The sequence below is a fragment of the Fukomys damarensis genome, unplaced genomic scaffold (genome assembly GCF_012274545.1).
Source record: "Fukomys damarensis isolate Sample0158 unplaced genomic scaffold, DMR_v1.0_HiC HiC_scaffold_38, whole genome shotgun sequence".
Taxonomy (NCBI): domain Eukaryota; kingdom Metazoa; phylum Chordata; class Mammalia; order Rodentia; family Bathyergidae; genus Fukomys; species Fukomys damarensis.
In genome coordinates this window covers 50,178,212-50,194,789 of record NW_022900950.1, presented here as the reverse complement: position 1 = coordinate 50,194,789, position 16,578 = coordinate 50,178,212, and the positions used below count along the sequence as shown (strand labels likewise).

The 16,578-nt window shown below is 40.9% G+C and overlaps 1 protein-coding gene across 8 annotated transcripts in view; it reads right to left on the bottom strand.

Moving 5' to 3' along the window:
- Rubcnl (rubicon like autophagy enhancer) overlaps nt 1-16,578 on the bottom strand; it is a 41,842-nt gene that overhangs the window by 1,207 nt on the left and 24,057 nt on the right. For 6 of the 8 annotated variants that reach the window (XM_010637014.2, XM_010637013.3, XM_010637020.3 and 3 more), the window contains exons 8-12: nt 14,157-14,221; nt 8,636-8,874; nt 8,104-8,165; nt 2,190-2,346; nt 1,059-1,149 (exon numbers count right to left, since the gene is read on the bottom strand). In XM_010637014.2, coding sequence (XP_010635316.1) covers nt 1,059-1,149; nt 2,190-2,346; nt 8,104-8,165; nt 8,636-8,874; nt 14,157-14,221 — 614 coding nt within the window. The remainder of the gene's footprint in view (nt 1-1,058; nt 1,150-2,189; nt 2,347-8,103; nt 8,166-8,635; nt 8,875-14,156; nt 14,222-16,578) is intronic. The other 2 variants (XM_010637019.3, XM_010637022.3) reach the window with 1 other exon arrangement.

Here is a 16,578-nt window from a genome sequence, read left to right as displayed (position 1 = left end):
AGTGACTGTCACTGTGGAGTCTGAGAACGAACCTAGCATTCTGTCCCCAAGATGGCACAATGCTTAAAACCCCCCAGCCCACCAGCTCCCATCAGATGATCTGGGGCCTTCAGTACAACCACACCACAGTCCAACTTCTCCCCATACTCAGTCCTGCTTCTTTCACACACACAACCTCCCCCCACAGCTACACAGCCAGAGAACCATGAGTCCTGGCATGCAGATTGCTGCCTCAGAGTCTCTTTCATTGTGGAATCCATCCTGAAACACTGTGATGCCTGACAGGTTGGGGAAAGCAACTTGAGGGTGGCCTACAAAGATGCTGTCCCTTGTCAAGGATAAAGGCAGGAACCAATAGCAAATTCCTATGAAACAGCTTAGAAAGCATGTGATTCTTCTGAGCATTCATACCCCAGAATAAGGGTCAGCAACCTTTTCTGTGAAGAGCCAAATGGTAACTGTTCTAGGCCTCCAGAGCTGTACAGTGCCTATGCAGTGCTTGTAACGGCTACTCTACTCCTCTGTCACAACACAAAGGTAGTCAGGACAGCGCTTTAAAGTTGGGTGTGACTATGATCCAAAAACACAGCAGAGCCGGGCACAGGCAAGAATGGGACCATCTCCTCTATCCAAATCCCCAAGAGACATCAACCTTTGTTCCCAAATATCCTTTCCCCGAGTGCCTGAAACGATGATCTGCAATTCACCACACAAGCACACACTAGTGTCAGGGTGATGTAAAGTAACTAGCAGAGGTACACCTGTAATCCCAGCGCACTGGAAGGCTAAGGCAGGAGGACTACAAATTTGAGCCTAGCCTGGAAAACTCACGGGGATTTAGGAGACCCCATTTCCAAATATTAAAAAAAATTAAGGGCTAAATGTAGCTCACAGCAAGGACTCTAGGTTCCATCCTTGCTGAAGAAAAAAGTAACTGTGTTTAAATTACTAAGCTATTCACCTGAGCTTAAACAAATGCTATGATTTATTATTAAACCAATTCACTTTGCAATACGTTAAACAATTGTTAAGCTTATGTTATGAAGTTATTAAAATACCTGAACATCTTTTACATGTTGCAGTCTGAAACGGGAAGATGACAGTCGTACTCCGGCAAAATTCACAAATGAAGCCCTTCCCTTGACACAGCTGTAAGGAAGGAACGAAAAAGTTTCAAACTGATAGTGCTATTCTTGATGGAGAAACTAGGTAATCACTTTGACAGAATTTGCAGGCATCAGTGTTTGACTGTCTGCCATTTTAGCCTTCTTACGGTGTAGGTCTGAATGTTCCCCAGATGGCTCAAAGCCCCTAGAGGCTGGGCTTCGGAAGGCAACTGACTCCTGGGAGCCGCACAGCCAGCTTGCCCTTAGGAGGCAGGGCCTGCTCCCCCCTACCCCACCCGTTCCTCCTGTCCTCTCTGCTTCCTGGCTGCTATGATGTGGACACCTTTGGGAGAACCTTCCACTGCACCATTTTTGTCTTGGAACCAGCTGACCGTGGCCTGAAAACCTAAGCCAAAATGAATCGCTCTTGCTCTGAGTTGCTAGTGTTGGATATTTTGCCCAGCAATGAGGAAAGTGACTAAGATGAGCCTCTTAGAAATATATCAAACCTACAGCCTGTGGACTGGACATGCCTGTGTCATAATTTAAAATATTTTGAAAGGAACTTTAGTTATATACATTAACTATATTATAAATTTTATATGTAGCCTGCGATAATTCCTCTTCATGCAGCCCGGAAAGCCAGGTGTGTCTAACTTGTGGGCTTCTGGCCTTGAACTCCTGGGCTCAAGTAATCCTCCTGCCTCAGCCTCCCAAGTAGCGTTCTACCACACCCAGCTTTAATCCTGTGTTCTAATTGGAGGAAGTCCATTTCTGGTTGCTGCACTAGAACCCTTCAGTTCATGTAGACACAAAGCTTTTTGTTTCATTGGATGAGAGTTTATGTGGCTAATGCAAAGCAGAGTGGGGTCTAAGCAGTACTTTGCACCCAGATGGAGAAGCTGCAGGCCGCCAGCTTGTGTCCCAGCTCTGCCAGCTGCCGGCAGGATGATCCCGGCTTCTTATTCACAGCGCTGCACTTGGGGTTTGTGAGCTTTGTGTGGAGTCCAATGCAGAGCACACAGCACTGGCTCTGGGGTAAGGAACAGCTCAGGGACACACCTGCTCCAGGCAAACTCTTACCTCACAGCTGGCCACATGTGCCAGGGAAGCTTTCAGAATGTCCCTGAGCAAGGGCGCCAGCAGCCCTCTCTTGGTCCTGACGAGGTCCTCTAGGGAAAACAGGTGGAGCTCATCCGTCAAGTGTTGGGGCACCTGCTCAAACTCCTTTAATGTGCTGCTAGGAGGAAACAGAGGAATTCAGAAGGCTCACAGAGCACCAGACAGGGGAAGGACAGGCCGGTTTTTTGCTTTTGGCACTCAAATTCAATTTTTAAACACAATTAAAAAAAAAAACACACCCCTGGGAACAACAGAGAACCTTGATCATCACTCTACACTTTTCAAGTTTGCTTAGAAGCCAGAAAGACATTAAACTTCCGTAAATGCTGATGCCAAGGAGTGAATGAGCAGAGAATATCTGCCCATGCCATGCCTGCCTTGAGCAATAGAAAGCAGAACATTTGATTTCCAAGTCTGAAAAATGTGAGCCAAATACTGTTTGATTACCAGGTATTCAAAATGATGACTCTCTTCATTCCAGCCAAACTTCAGTTCTGTCAGCATCGATGGCTGTGGCCTGAGCAGGGAGGGGAATTACTGTACTCAAAGGTGGGCCACTCCTAATCCCTGGGTCCAGTGACACAAGGGCCACTTCCAAGATTTAGCTATTATAAGTTGTGCTGCTCTAAACACAGGCGTGCATATACCTCTGTAATGTGAAGTCTTTAACTCTTTCAGGAAGATGCCTACAAGCAGAACCACTGGTCCAATGAAATTTCTATTTTTAATTTTTTGAGGAATCTTCATAGTGATTGTACCAGTGTACACTCTTACCAACAAAATATAGAAAGGTTCTTTCTTCCCCACAGCCTTGCTAGCATTTGTTATTATTTGATTTCTTGATAATGGCCATTCTTTCTGGAGCAAAATGGAATCTAAGTATTATTTTAATTTGCATTTCTCTAGTGGCCAGCAATGTCACACATTGTTTCATGTATTTATTGGTCATATGTTCTCCTTCTGTGAAGTATCTATTCATTTCAGTTGTCCATTTTTGGATTGGATCTGTTATTTTGAGGGGCCAAGTTTTCAGTTCTTTTCTACTTTAGTTCTCTGTCCAAGGAGTAGTAGCTGGCAAAATTTTTTCCCATTCTGCAGGTTGTCCCTTCACTTTGGTGGTGGTTTCCTTTGCTTTGTAGAAACTTTTTATTTGATGTAATTCCATCTATGAATTACTGATGATTTCTTGTGCAACGGGGTTTTGTTCAGAAAGTCTTTGCCTATGCCTGTGTCATCAAGAGTTTGACCTAGTTTATCTTCCAGTAGATGTTTTGTTTTAAATATTTAGGTCTTTGATCCATTTTGATTTTAGTTTAGAACATGATGAAAGATACAGGTCTAGATTCAATCTCCTGCATGTTTGTAGCCAGTTTTCCTAGCACTATTTGCTAAAGAAGTTATCATTCCTCCAGGGTATACCTTTGATCCCTTTGTCAAAGATAAGATGACTGAATGCACCTGGGGTTGTTTCTGTATCCTCTATGTGGTTTCACCGATCCACATGTCTGTTTTGTGCCAGTACCATACTGCTTTTTATTACTGTAACTTCCTGCTTTGCTCTTGTTGTCGAGGAGGACTTTTGGATTTTTTTGTATGTTTGTTTTCATTGATACACTTTGGGTATAGAGTACATTCATCATTGGGATCTTATTTTTTCCCCATTCCCCCTCCCTCTCTTCAAACCCTCCACCTGCCACCCCATTTACCAAGAATTTGTTTCCAGTTTTTCCTTTTCTAATACTTTTTCCTTTCCCCTATCCTTCCCCACTTCCCCTACTCCATTTAGACCTTTCCTTTCTATTTCACATTATCTATCATACACTTTGATTCTTATTTACAATTTAGTTTCTCACACCAGGGTATTTGGTATTTACATGTGTGTCCTATTTTTATCACTTCAGAGTATGGCCTCAATGTGCATCCATTTAGCTATAAATGTCTCTAGTTTTTCATATTTTATGGCTGAGTAGTACTCCATTTTATTAATTTTTTTTTTTTTTTTGGTACTGGGGATCAATCTCAGGACCTTGCACTTGCGAGGCAGGTGGTAGAACCACTGAGCTAAATTCCCTGCCCCAAAACACATCTTCTTTATCCAGTCTTCAGTCAATGGGAAAATGGGCCATTTCCAAGCTATAGCTATTACAAACTGTGCCTCTATGAATGTAGGTGTGTATATATTGCCATAGTGTGATTCTTTTAATTCTTTTAGGAAGATACCCAGCAGAGGACTAGCTGGGTCAAATGGGACCACTAATCCTAGTTTTTTGAGGAATCTCCATATTGATTTCCACAGTGGTTGCACCAGTCTATACTCCTACCAACAGTGGAGAAGGGTTACTTTCTCCCCACAGCTCTGCCAGCATTTGTTTCTTATTTCTTGATAGCAGCCATTCTTTCTTGGGTGAAGAGGAATCTCAGTGTTGTTTTCATTTGCATCTCTTGAATGACCAGTGCTGTTGGACATTTTTCATATATTTATTTGCTGCTTTTACTTCTTTGTCTGAGAAATGTCTGTTCATTTCAAATGCCCATTTTTAACTGGATCTTTATATTTGGGGGGTCTGACTTTTTAAAGTTCTTCATATATTCTAGATAGTAGTCTTTTGTCTGAAGAACAGCCAATAAAATTTTTTTTCCCACACTGTAGGTTGTCTCTTAGCTCTGTTGGTGATTTCTCTTGCAGTACAGACGCTTTTTGAAAAGATGAGATCCCAGCTGTTGATTCTTTGTGCTAGTTGCTGTGCTACTGAGAATTTGTTTATAAAGTCTTTTCCTATGCCAATGTCTTCAAGAGTTCTACCTAACTTATCTTCTAGCAATTTTAATGTTTGTTTTAATATTTAGATCTTTAATCCACATTGATTTTAGTTTACCGCATGGTAAAAGGGCTCCAATTTTAATCTTTGGCAGGTTGAAATCTAGTTTTTTTTTTTTTAAACACCATTTATTAGAGAGGCTATCTTTCCTCCAGTGAAGAAAGTTGGCTCCTCTGTCAAAGATGAGGCAGCTGAGTACCTCTGGAGTTATTTTTGCATCTTCTACTCTATTCCACTGATCCTCAGGTCTGTTTCTTTGCCAGTACCATGCTGTTTTTGTTTGTTTTTTGTTTTTTTTTTAAATCACAGTGGGCTTTATAATAGAATTTCAAGTTGGGGATGGTAATACCCGCATCATGCTTCTGTTGCCTAGAATTGTTTTGGCTATTCTAGGTTTCTTCTGGTTCCAAATGAATTTTTGGATTATTTTCTCTAGTTCTGTGAAATATACTGTTGGGATTTCAATTGGGATTGCATTGAATCTTTATAGCAGTTTTGGAACTATGGCCATTTTCACTACATTGGTTCTTCCTACCCACGAACAGGGTATGTCTTTCCATTATATCCTTTTTTATCTTTTTTTTCAGAGTACTGTAGTTTTCATTGTACAGGTCTGTTGCTTCCTTCATTAGATTGATTCTGAGATATTTCATTTTTTTTGGATGCTATTGTTGAAAGGGATTGTTTTCCTAATTTCTCTCTCAGTTAGTCTGCTATTTGTGTATGGAAGGCTATTGATTTTTGAGTCTGACCTTGTATCTAGCTACTCTACTCAATATGTTAATTCTAGAAGTCTTCTGGTGTAGTTTTCTGGGTCTTCTATGCAAAGTATTTCATCAGCAAATAATGACAGCTTAACTTCTTCCTTTCTTCCACTATATATATAATTTTTTTTTTTTTGTACCAGGGATTGAACTCGGGTCCTTGCACTTGAAAGGCAGGCCACTGAACCGCTGAGCTAAATCCCCAGCTATATATAAATATTTAAGGTACTGCGGATTGAATACAGGAAGCAATGAGCTACATTCCCAATCTTTTTATTTTGAGACAGGGTCATGCTTCTTATGCTCAGGCTTGCTTCCAAGTTGCCTTCCTGTCATAGCCTCCACGTAGCTGTAATAGCCAAGTGCCACCAGACCTGGGCCTCACAACCAGTTTGAAGTGCAAAGTTCAGTGCCATTAACAATATCAACAATGTTGTGCAACCATCACTCCTCTTAACCTTAAGAAGTTTTTCCATAACACCACACTGAAAGTCTTCCATTAAATAGATTCAGTTGTGAATGTAAATGTGCTGTAAAAACATCTTTTGAAGAATCTGAGCCATCACCACCCCATTTGTTAAATCTTCCACAGCCTGGCATGGTGTAATGACATTAAATGTCTGGATCCAAGTGAGAAGGCTCTCATACAGCTCCACTCACTCCACTGACGCCACGTTGAACATCTTCCTGCGCTGGGGCCTCAGCGCCATCCCACCAGCCGAAAATGCCATCAGGTGGACTGGAGTAGGGGGCAGGGTCTGGTGCCACCTGCTCCTCAGCCCACCAATGAGAATGCTACTGGCCTGTGAGCTTCTGTGAGCCCAGGATGGCTTTTGTTATTGAGTCTCTTCTGATTCCATATGAACTGTAGAATTTTCTCTAGTTTTATGAGGCATGCTGTTAGAATTCTAATGGGGATTGCATTAAATCTGTACATCAGTTTTGGAAATATGGCATTTTGAGAATATAGGTACTGTCTGTCCAGGAACAGGATATCTTTCCATTTTCTGATGTCTGCTTTGGTCTCCTTCAGAGTACTACAGTATAGTTTTCATTATAGAAGTTTTTAATTTCCCTGATAAGGTTAATCCCTAATATATTTACATTTTCTTGAAGCTATTGTGAGAGGTATTATTTGCCTAATTTCTTTCTACACTTGATCTTAGCCAAAAGGCCAAGAAGCGATCCTAATTTCTTTCTCTGTGGGTTCATTATAGGAGTACAGGAACACTATTTTTCTGTGTTGATTTTGTATCCTAATACCTTGCTAAATCTGTTTATTAGTTTTGGAATCTTTTGGTGGGCTTCTCACATAAAAACTACATTTTAGCTAAATCTCTACCCATATCAGTAATATGTCCTTAGGATAAGCTTCTACAAGTTCGTTCTAGAGGCCATGGTCTTGCCCAGGTAGATGTACCTCAAGCCTGGTGTAAGGGGATTTTAACAGGTCTCAGCATAACCAGGCTCATAGCTTTACTCCCAGGAGGTGGAAGCAGCCCAAGTTTCCTTCTGGGAGTGAATGGGTAAGCACGGCTGAGTGGGTAGGTGACTTACAGTGGAACATTATTTAGGAAATTCTGAAGTATGCTACAACATGGATGAACCTTAGGAACATAAGTGAAATGAACCAGTCTCAAATGAAAGCTCTGTAGCACAGCACTTAGATGAGGTACACAGAATAATAAAATCTTTAGAGAAAACTAAAAGGTGGTTGCCGGAGACTAGAGGGCAGGCAATCAGTGTTTAAAGATTATAAATGAGTTTCAGTTTTGTAAGATGAAGGGTTCTGTAGCTAGGCAGTGGTGATGATCACATAATGATGGGAATGTACCTTTTTTGTGGTACAGAAATTTAATTCTCATTGAACTACATTACTGTCCCTTTTTATTATTATTTTTTAAATTTTGAGACAGGATTTCAGTAAAGCACCCAGGCTGTGCTTGAACTTGTAATTCTCCTGCCTCAGTCTCCCAGAGTGCAGTGATTACAGGTGGGAGTGTACTCAGTATCAACGAATTATACATTTAAAATGATTAAAATAGTAAATTTTATGTTATACGGATTTACCAAATTTTTCTTTTCATCCTTGTCCTGGCCTATTTTCTTAACATGTTAAGTCCTCCACTGGTGATTTAGCAGGCTTAGTAGTTTTGAAGAAGTAGCAATCTTCCCAAGAGTGTCACTAATTACTGTGCTAAGAAGACTTGCATACAAGAAGGGCAGGGACAGCAGGCAAGCAGGAGGAGCAGATCAGAGGGGAGCACAGGCCGTCCCCACTGAGAATCCTACCTGTCAGCAAACCTGCAAGTCTTCAAGAGCTTCTTGATATGAAAGAGCTGCTCTTGGATGTCCTAACGTGAGAAACCAAACAGGGGACAGGGAGAGGGAATTCAACGCGGTCAATGACTCTGGCAGGTCCATGTTAATTCTCACTTCAAAATACCACCCGGTAAAAGACAAACTTTTGAAGCAAACAGCCTCTGCAGCAGGCATTCATATCTGACTCATGAGATCCACAGAAGGTCTCGGATGGATCCAGGTTTTGTGGAGCCTACAGATCACACACCACTTTGGGGGCCCTCTTCCAAGAAAAACACAAAGTGGGTGAGTTCATGTAAATAAATATATTTAAAACATTTATATATAATTTAGTGTGAGCCCTTACAGCCTTGCAGGCTAGGAACGCCGAAGATCAGCTTTATTCATATCAGTCACCCACCTCTCTGAGGATCTGTATAGGAAGGTCAGAGTGACACGCAACCCCAGTGGGCTTCACTTTCCAGCCAAACTCGCTTCCCGGCAGAAGCCCTCACCCTCTCACCTTCACCCTGTCCAGTTCCTTGGCCTTTGTGGAGAGGCTGTGGCTGATGCTCGGCAGACTGAAGATGGGCTGGTGCCATATGTGGTCGAGCAGCTGTTTGGAGAAATTGCTGACATAGTACTTCCTGAAGTCCCACTGCATCAGGATGCGCGCGGGGATGCAGGACTCCACGTAGGAGTGGCAGCAGTCACAGAAATACTTCCCCAGGTATTCGCAGTACCGGAGCCTCTTCACAAACTCTGCGGGGCACACAGGAGGGCCCTGAAAATCCACCCACGTGGCTCCACCCCCAAATATCTGCAAAGTTCAGAGACTCACATGGCTGTTTTCACAGTGGCAAAGCCATACTACACTTCAGGACGACTGGGAACAACGTGGCAGGGACTTGGGGACTTAACACCGTGGCCATTCATGAACTTTAATAGGGCAGAATAGATGTTGGAAAAACAGAACCCTCTCAGAATGCTGCTAGATTTGGAAGACGGGCACAGTGAGCTGCAGTGTAGTGATAGGCCATTCCACATAGATCTGCATATCTGGTTGGGAGTTCAGACTCCAACTGTCACCAGCAGGGCAGGGCAGGCCAGAGCTTTTCAGGCCAGCTGTCCTGAAACCACAAGCTGCGACTCAGAACTGGAGTCAGGGCTATCACACATACCAAAAGTGCTTTGTAAAGTCTCAGGCAGTGCATACACAGCAGGAGGAAGTGCACACACAGAAAATTCCTTGATTAATCAGAAAAAAGCAGGAAAGACAAAAATGAATGATGGAAGCACATGACCAAAGGAAAGAATACAGAAAATCAATAGAGATGTGAAAAACACTCCATCTCTCTGACAAAGCACTGCATATTGAAACGGTGAGATTCTCCGTCTGCCCAGACTGTCACAAATTTAGAAGATCCAGAGCAGGTGAGGGGTTGAGACATAACGTGGGTGCTCTCTCCTGCACCGTGGAGTGACCTGGTCAGAGGATGTCCCTGTGGTACACTCCGAGCTTCCCTGGGCAACGAAATCCTACTTCTATGACTCCATCAGACAGAAACGCTAGCAGGCACATGAGATATACAAAGGTCTTCATTACAGCACATTTGTAATTGGGGGTTAGGGGCGTGGCAACCAAAACGTTCATCAAAAGGCAACTGGTTAAATAAGTACAGCGCTCTCAGCGTGAAATGAGACACAGGAAAGAAGTAAAAGGAAAAGCATGGGAAATGCACATCCAGTTACAGACAGATATAATGTGATCTCCATTTTGTTTCAAAAAACATATACATACTGTCTAGAGTCCCACCAAAAAGCCAAATGTAAGTTATTTCCAGAGCATGGGGAAAAACTATTTTTTGCTCTTTACACTTTCAAATTTGCCAAAGCATACATTGCTTTTAAAAAATCTCTCTAAGGAGATATTTTAACAAACAAAAGATGTAGAGATGAAACAAGGCAAATATCGGAGCTCACCATCCAGGTGAAGAAAGAAAACGATCTACAGTCTCCTATGTGGCCCTCCCTCAATGCCTAGGGTCTAATATGAACCAGGTTTGAAAATATGACATTTAGCATTCATGATCTCAGTGGGTCTCTTTGTAATTAAGATGCCATAAGGCATAGCACTAGTTGACAAATTAGTTAACATATATTGTGAGAATCAATGAAATACTGGATGGGAAGTGGTTACTGTAGTACTGAGCACACTGAATAGTTTCCAAATGATGGCTTACAATATAGACAGGGCCTGAATAGCCACAGATCAATTTTCTACTGGAAATATACTCTGTGCCACACACTGTTTCAATGGTTGACACATGTACTATGTCATTCTGTGCTCAAAACTTTGGGGTAGGGACTATCATTTCCACATTTTAAAGATAAGCAACAAGCCAGGGACACACAAGCAGCAAGTGGGATTCTGGCTGTGCTGTAGTCTCAGCCATCTGATCTCTCTTCTCCACTGCAGGCTGTGAGGGGAGGGGAGGACTGATGCCCAGGAGATCCCTCAGGTCTACCACAGGCTCAGAGTCGGTTTTTAAAAGCAAATGAATGGGGTTTGGGACACAGCCCAGTGGCAGAGTGCTTGCTTAGCCTGTACCAGAACCTGGGTTCAATCTTCAGCACCGCACTACCACCCCCCCACCTCAATAAAGAGAAACCCCTGTTGTGGCGGTCACGCTGTATGGTTTCAGTGAGTGCTGAATTAGTATACACTACACCCCTGCCCCTCGGGGAATATATGGTTAAGGAATTTCCCGTAACAGTACTTCCATCAAATGATCAATATATAACCTTGTCTTGTGGGTATTTCTGCTTAAAGACAATCTAATTAATATATTATATTGACTGATAACGTTAAATTCAGTTCCAGTAGCACTGTAGGCCATATTTTCTCCAAAAGAAAAGTCAGACTTCTTGTACTTAGGGGCACTAGTTGACTCTTCAGCACCATGTTTGGTGGCATTTTAAACAGCGAGATTACAAAAAGAAACAGCAAGAAACAAAAAGCACAAAAAGGGGCCAGGGATTTAGCTCAGTGGTGCCTCTGCCTGCCTCCCAAGCACAAGGTCCTGAGTTCAGTTCCTGGTACAATAAAAACAACAACAACAACAACAACAACAACAAAACCCCAAAAAGCACAAAAAGGCAAAAAAAAAAAATACTCTAAATATAAGGTTTAATGATGGTGCCAATAACGTTTCTTGATATAATTCATCTCTCCCTAATATCCAAGAGCCCAACATCTCAATACCTACTCACTCATTCATCAGACTTCATTGGCTGCATGTCAAGTATTGCACTATCACAACAGAACAAGTTATATCCATCTCTTTTGGGTTTTAAGACTTTCACGAAAAGGGAACATAACAAAGTGTTCTCAACCAGCGGTTCTCAGCCAGGTTTCTTTCCCCTCTCCAGGGACATTTGGAAATATTGGGAGACATCATTTGCAGTAGTCACGACTCAGAGGCTGCCACTGGCAATGAATGATGCTGCTAAGGACCCCAGGGTGCACAGGACACCCCGCAACAGAGTCAACAGTGCTCAAACTGAGAAATCTAGCTCTAAACAACAACTGTTCTTATCTTTTGAAAAGTTAATGGCATGGGAAAAACAGGAGGGAAATGTTCTAAAATAGGACGAATGGAGCCTTCTGTGAGCATGGACATATTTTCTATCTGTGCTATTCAAAAGTAGCCATAGTTATATGTATACTGAGTGTTTAAAATGTAGCTAGCATAACTGAATTGAGTTTTACATTTTAATTCATTTAAATTAAATTGTATGTCGCCATATGGACGAGCAGCTGCCATATTAGATACAGCAGTTCTAGAATAAAGCTAACTAAAGAGAACTATACACAACCGTACTGTGTGAAATTCAGCTGGAATTTGGATAGGAAAATTAGCCACATATCACATCCTGAAGACAGCAAATGAAACTGGACTAGTAGCAGACAATATTAGGGAATTGTTATGTTTTGGTGTGATAACCATTTATAATCCTTATTTTTAGGATGCGCTGAAGTGACAAAGGGTAAAATGTCATGTAGAGTGTGTGAGATTGGAGAGTAAAGAAATATGACAACTAGGTTCAGTGTGGAATTTCAGATTCAATTCTGAAACAGATAAAGGACATTAGTGGAAAACCTGGTGAAAATCCGACAAGGTCTGTAGTTTAGTTATTGGAACGGTAACCAATGTTAATTTCTCAGATTTAATAATTATACAATGATTATATTAGATGTTGACACTAGGGAAAGCTGTCAGGAACTCTCTGTACTATCTTTGCAAGTCATCTGTAAGTCTAAAAATGATCTCAAATTATAAAGTTTAAAAAACTGTCCCTAAAGATAGGGCTATTTTGAAGGAATTATTTATATATTCCATATTGCCATCTACAATCTGCCCTGCCTACTTATAGAGCATGTTTCATCCCCTCATTCTTCTTTTCACCTGCCACAGGCACTAGGAACACGATGAACTCCTCACCCCTGGAGGCAATCACTTCCTTAGAAAACTACTCACTTCCAGTCCTTTCCTATCCCAAGCCCGGATTAGGTTCTCTGGCTGCGAAAGCCACAGCACTTCTGCCTTTCTCTTTTGTTACGTACATCACCCTTGTTTTCACTTTCTTGGCTGAACATGATGTCTTCCCTACAAAGCAACGAGCCGACGCCATGAATTGGGCAGCATCACGTTTACAAGATCACCCCTGCACCAGGAGGACAGGCCCAGTTCCATGTTCGAACAAATTTCCGGAAGTACTCTAAAAGTTGGTAGAATCATAGTCATGTGACTCTAGTTCCTGACTCATGCATTCAGTATTTGTCAGGGACCAGGATGCAGTGGCTCACCAACAGGCACGGTTCTGGCCACACTAACCGGAAAAATGAGTCGGTTAACGAAAGCTAGTTATAACTATGATGCCTGTCATCCAGCATAGTACAGGAATCCCTGGCAGATGTTTCCTTACTATTTTTATCTCTTGAAGTATGGCCCCTCACAGGAGAACAAGGAATTCCCAGTCTCAAGGTGGACACCTGCACGGCTAGCTGAGGAGTGCCCGATGTTTTAGATCTCAGCCCAGATATGATCCCCTCAGGCCACCTCTTCAAACTCTGACAGAAGTCTGGCCAGCTCCTTGACAAACCAGTCATTCACTCCACAAATGTATCTTCCCTCCTTTCCCTTCCTCTTCCCTTTTCCTTCCTTCCTTCTTTTCTTCTTTTGCTTCCTTCTTTCTTTCCTTCTACAGAGTCTCATTATAAAGTCCAGGCTGGCCTTAAACTCACTATGTAGCACAGACTAGCCTTGAATTTGCCATCCTTCTGCTTCAGCCTCCCAGAATGCTGAAATTATAGGCATGTAGCATTTGTAAGGATCAGAAATGTCTTTTGACGAACAACTATGAGTTAGGCAGCCCTCTAGAAACCAGAGATATAACAATAAACAAAAGCAGCAACATATCTGTCCCACAGAATTTATAATCTAGTGATGGAAATAGATAATAAAATAAATCAGTACCATATAAAAGTATTCTACAAAGAATAAAAATGAGGAGGAAGAGAAGCGTAAAAACTGCTGATTATTTGTGGCCAGGAGTATAGCACAGTGGGTGTTTTGCACAGGGTAGCCAGGACAACCTTGGGATAGTTGAATAAAGTTATTTAGGAGGTAAAGGAACCATACATGGGCATGTCTGCAGAATTGGCCTTCCTGGGAGAGAGAACCACAGATATAAATCCCTGAGTCAGGACAGAGTGGCATTTTAAAGGTCCAGTAGGGAGCCCATGTGGCTGGAGCCAAGTGCCCAATGAGGAGACAGCTAGGGTGCTGGTCCTCCTACTTCCTGGGTGGGCTCACAGACTTACAGGTCAGGACAGCCTCTGCCAGAAGAGAAGGCAGCTCTTAATACGACTTCTCACCAAGGGTTTCTCACACAGAAACTGCCACATATGCACTGCCAACTCTTGTTACTCTTCGCTCTACTGTCACACAATAAGCCAGAAATCTGAGATGCATACTTACTAGGCTCTATTGGAGTTCCACACCCGGCACAGAAGAAATTCTGGTTTACTACCCCCAGCTCTCTCCTGAGGACAGAAAATGGTAGTCGTTATATTTCAGAGGCAGCCATTTTTCACTGATTGGAAAAGCAGCTGTGGTATGTTTCTTGGTTTAGGGCCTTAATGTCATCCTTTTTCATTTGAAAAAACTACATTATATTCACTAGTTTTCTAGTTTAAATCTCTAGGTCTTTTTCAAGGTAGGACTCTTCCAAAATCTCGGCTATCCCATAGTACCACAAATTATTATTCCACTAATGGATCTTTTTGGGGCTTCTCACTGTCATGTACAGAAGTCTATGTCCAGAGAAAAGTAGAGAAACATTACAGTAGAAGACAGTTACCCAGACACCAAAAGGGGTTATGCTTGCAAAGTTCACAAATGAATGCAAAAATTTTAGATGAGTAAACAGGTTATATGAGACAAAGTCATGACACATCTCCAGATAAGAGATATGTCATGACTTTTTTTTTTCCTATTGAACTATTGTGCCATAATTTCACATGTGATTTGGAAAGTGGTAAATTTGATTGCAGTTTAAGTTCATAAAAAATGATCAAGGTAAAAATAAGTTAAGTCTCTGCCCATGTGCTTTAGAGAGGACTCAGGGAAACCCCTAAGAAAGCTATCCCCTGCTAAGGAAAGTGACTCCTCACAATGCCCGGAGAGCTATCTTCCGCTAAGCAGTCCCATAAATTTTTGCTTCTCCACCAAAACAAAAAGGCAACAAAGAAAGACCTTCCATAAAGCACCTCCATGAGCAGTCAACAACCCTTATCAGTGCCTTCACAACCCTTGGAAGTTTGCATACCAAATTAAATGCAAACAAAGAGAAATGGAACACTTATACTTGTGAAAATTTTTTTCACCTATAATCTTTGTCTACAATCTATCATATACTCTCAGAATAGATTACAATAAAATTACTGCTTTGTATGTGTACACATACCTATATAAACCTGTAAGGTTTATGTCCCTCTTCACAACATTTTAGTTGTTTGGGTTTTTTTTGGATTTGTTTTTCCTTAGAGTAATTCAAGATATTTTTATTTATATTCTGTTAAATTTCTCAACTAGAGAAGCTCTCTTCCAGGTTAAGTTTTCTTTTTTAAATATATCTTTTAAAGTTATTGTATTTGATTTTTCAGTTTCAATATTAGCCTCTTAAAGATCCCATCTAATCTTATATAATTTTGCTATATAATATTCATAATTAGGAACGCATAGTCACATTCTCCACTTGTCAAAACTTACAAAAGCCCTGGAGAAAAAAACAGTGCCAAAAAACTAAGTCAGAAACATATACCCAACTCTTCTTTTTCTAAATAAACTTTCCTGTGTCCCTCAGCATATTATATATATATTTTTCATCTACTTCCATAAAGAGCCAAGTGGGATCCACCCCACCTTTTTCTCTCTTTTTTTTCTTTTTATTGAGTTTATTTGTACAATCTAGGTATATAATACAGTTACATTCATTATTGGGATCCTGTACCTTTACATGATAGGTCTTGATTCTCATTTTTCCCCCTTGGCCCTGCCCTCCCTTCATCCCCTCCTCCCCTCCCCATTTACAAACACTTAATTTCCATTTTTTTCAGTTTCTCATATTTTTTTCCTCTCCCTTATTACCTTTGCCCCACCCTTCCCACTTTCCCTACACCTTTAGCCCTTTACTTCCTATTTCACATTATTAATTATCTCATTAGGATCCTGTGTACTATTATAGTTTTTCACACCAGAGAAACTATTGGGTATTTCAGTTAAAGAAATCTCTGTATGAACATTAAAAATAGGGAATCCATATCCTAAATCCTAAAATAAAACTAAAAAGGAAAGTAAAATAGAAAAGGCAATGATGTAAAATTAAAATAATCCCTAATTCTGAAGATGAAAATGGTCCCTGAACATATTTAAACTGTTTCTTGCTCTTGTAGTCTTATCTTATTTTTTTCCATTATTTAGAAAATACTGTATCAGTTTCTATAATCAAACCCATGTAGATATGACCTTACCTAAAATAAAACTAAAAAGGAAAGTAAAATAGAAAAGGCAATGATGTAAAATTAAAATAATCCCTAATTCTGAAGATGAAAATGGTCCCTGAACATATTTAAACTGTTTCTTGCTCTTGTAGTCTTATCTTATTTTTTTCCATTATTTAGAAAATACTGTATCAGTTTCTATAATCAAACCCATGTAGATATGACCTTACATATTTAATACAATGTGTTACCCCTGTACAAATGGAACAAAAATGAAAAGTAAAAAAAATTTAACATTTCTAGACCAATATGGCTGTTAATTTCTGTACAATGCCAACTCAACACAGTAAATTGGGGTAACTTTTTCCAAAGTTGAGAGCACCGTTAAAGTTTCCAAA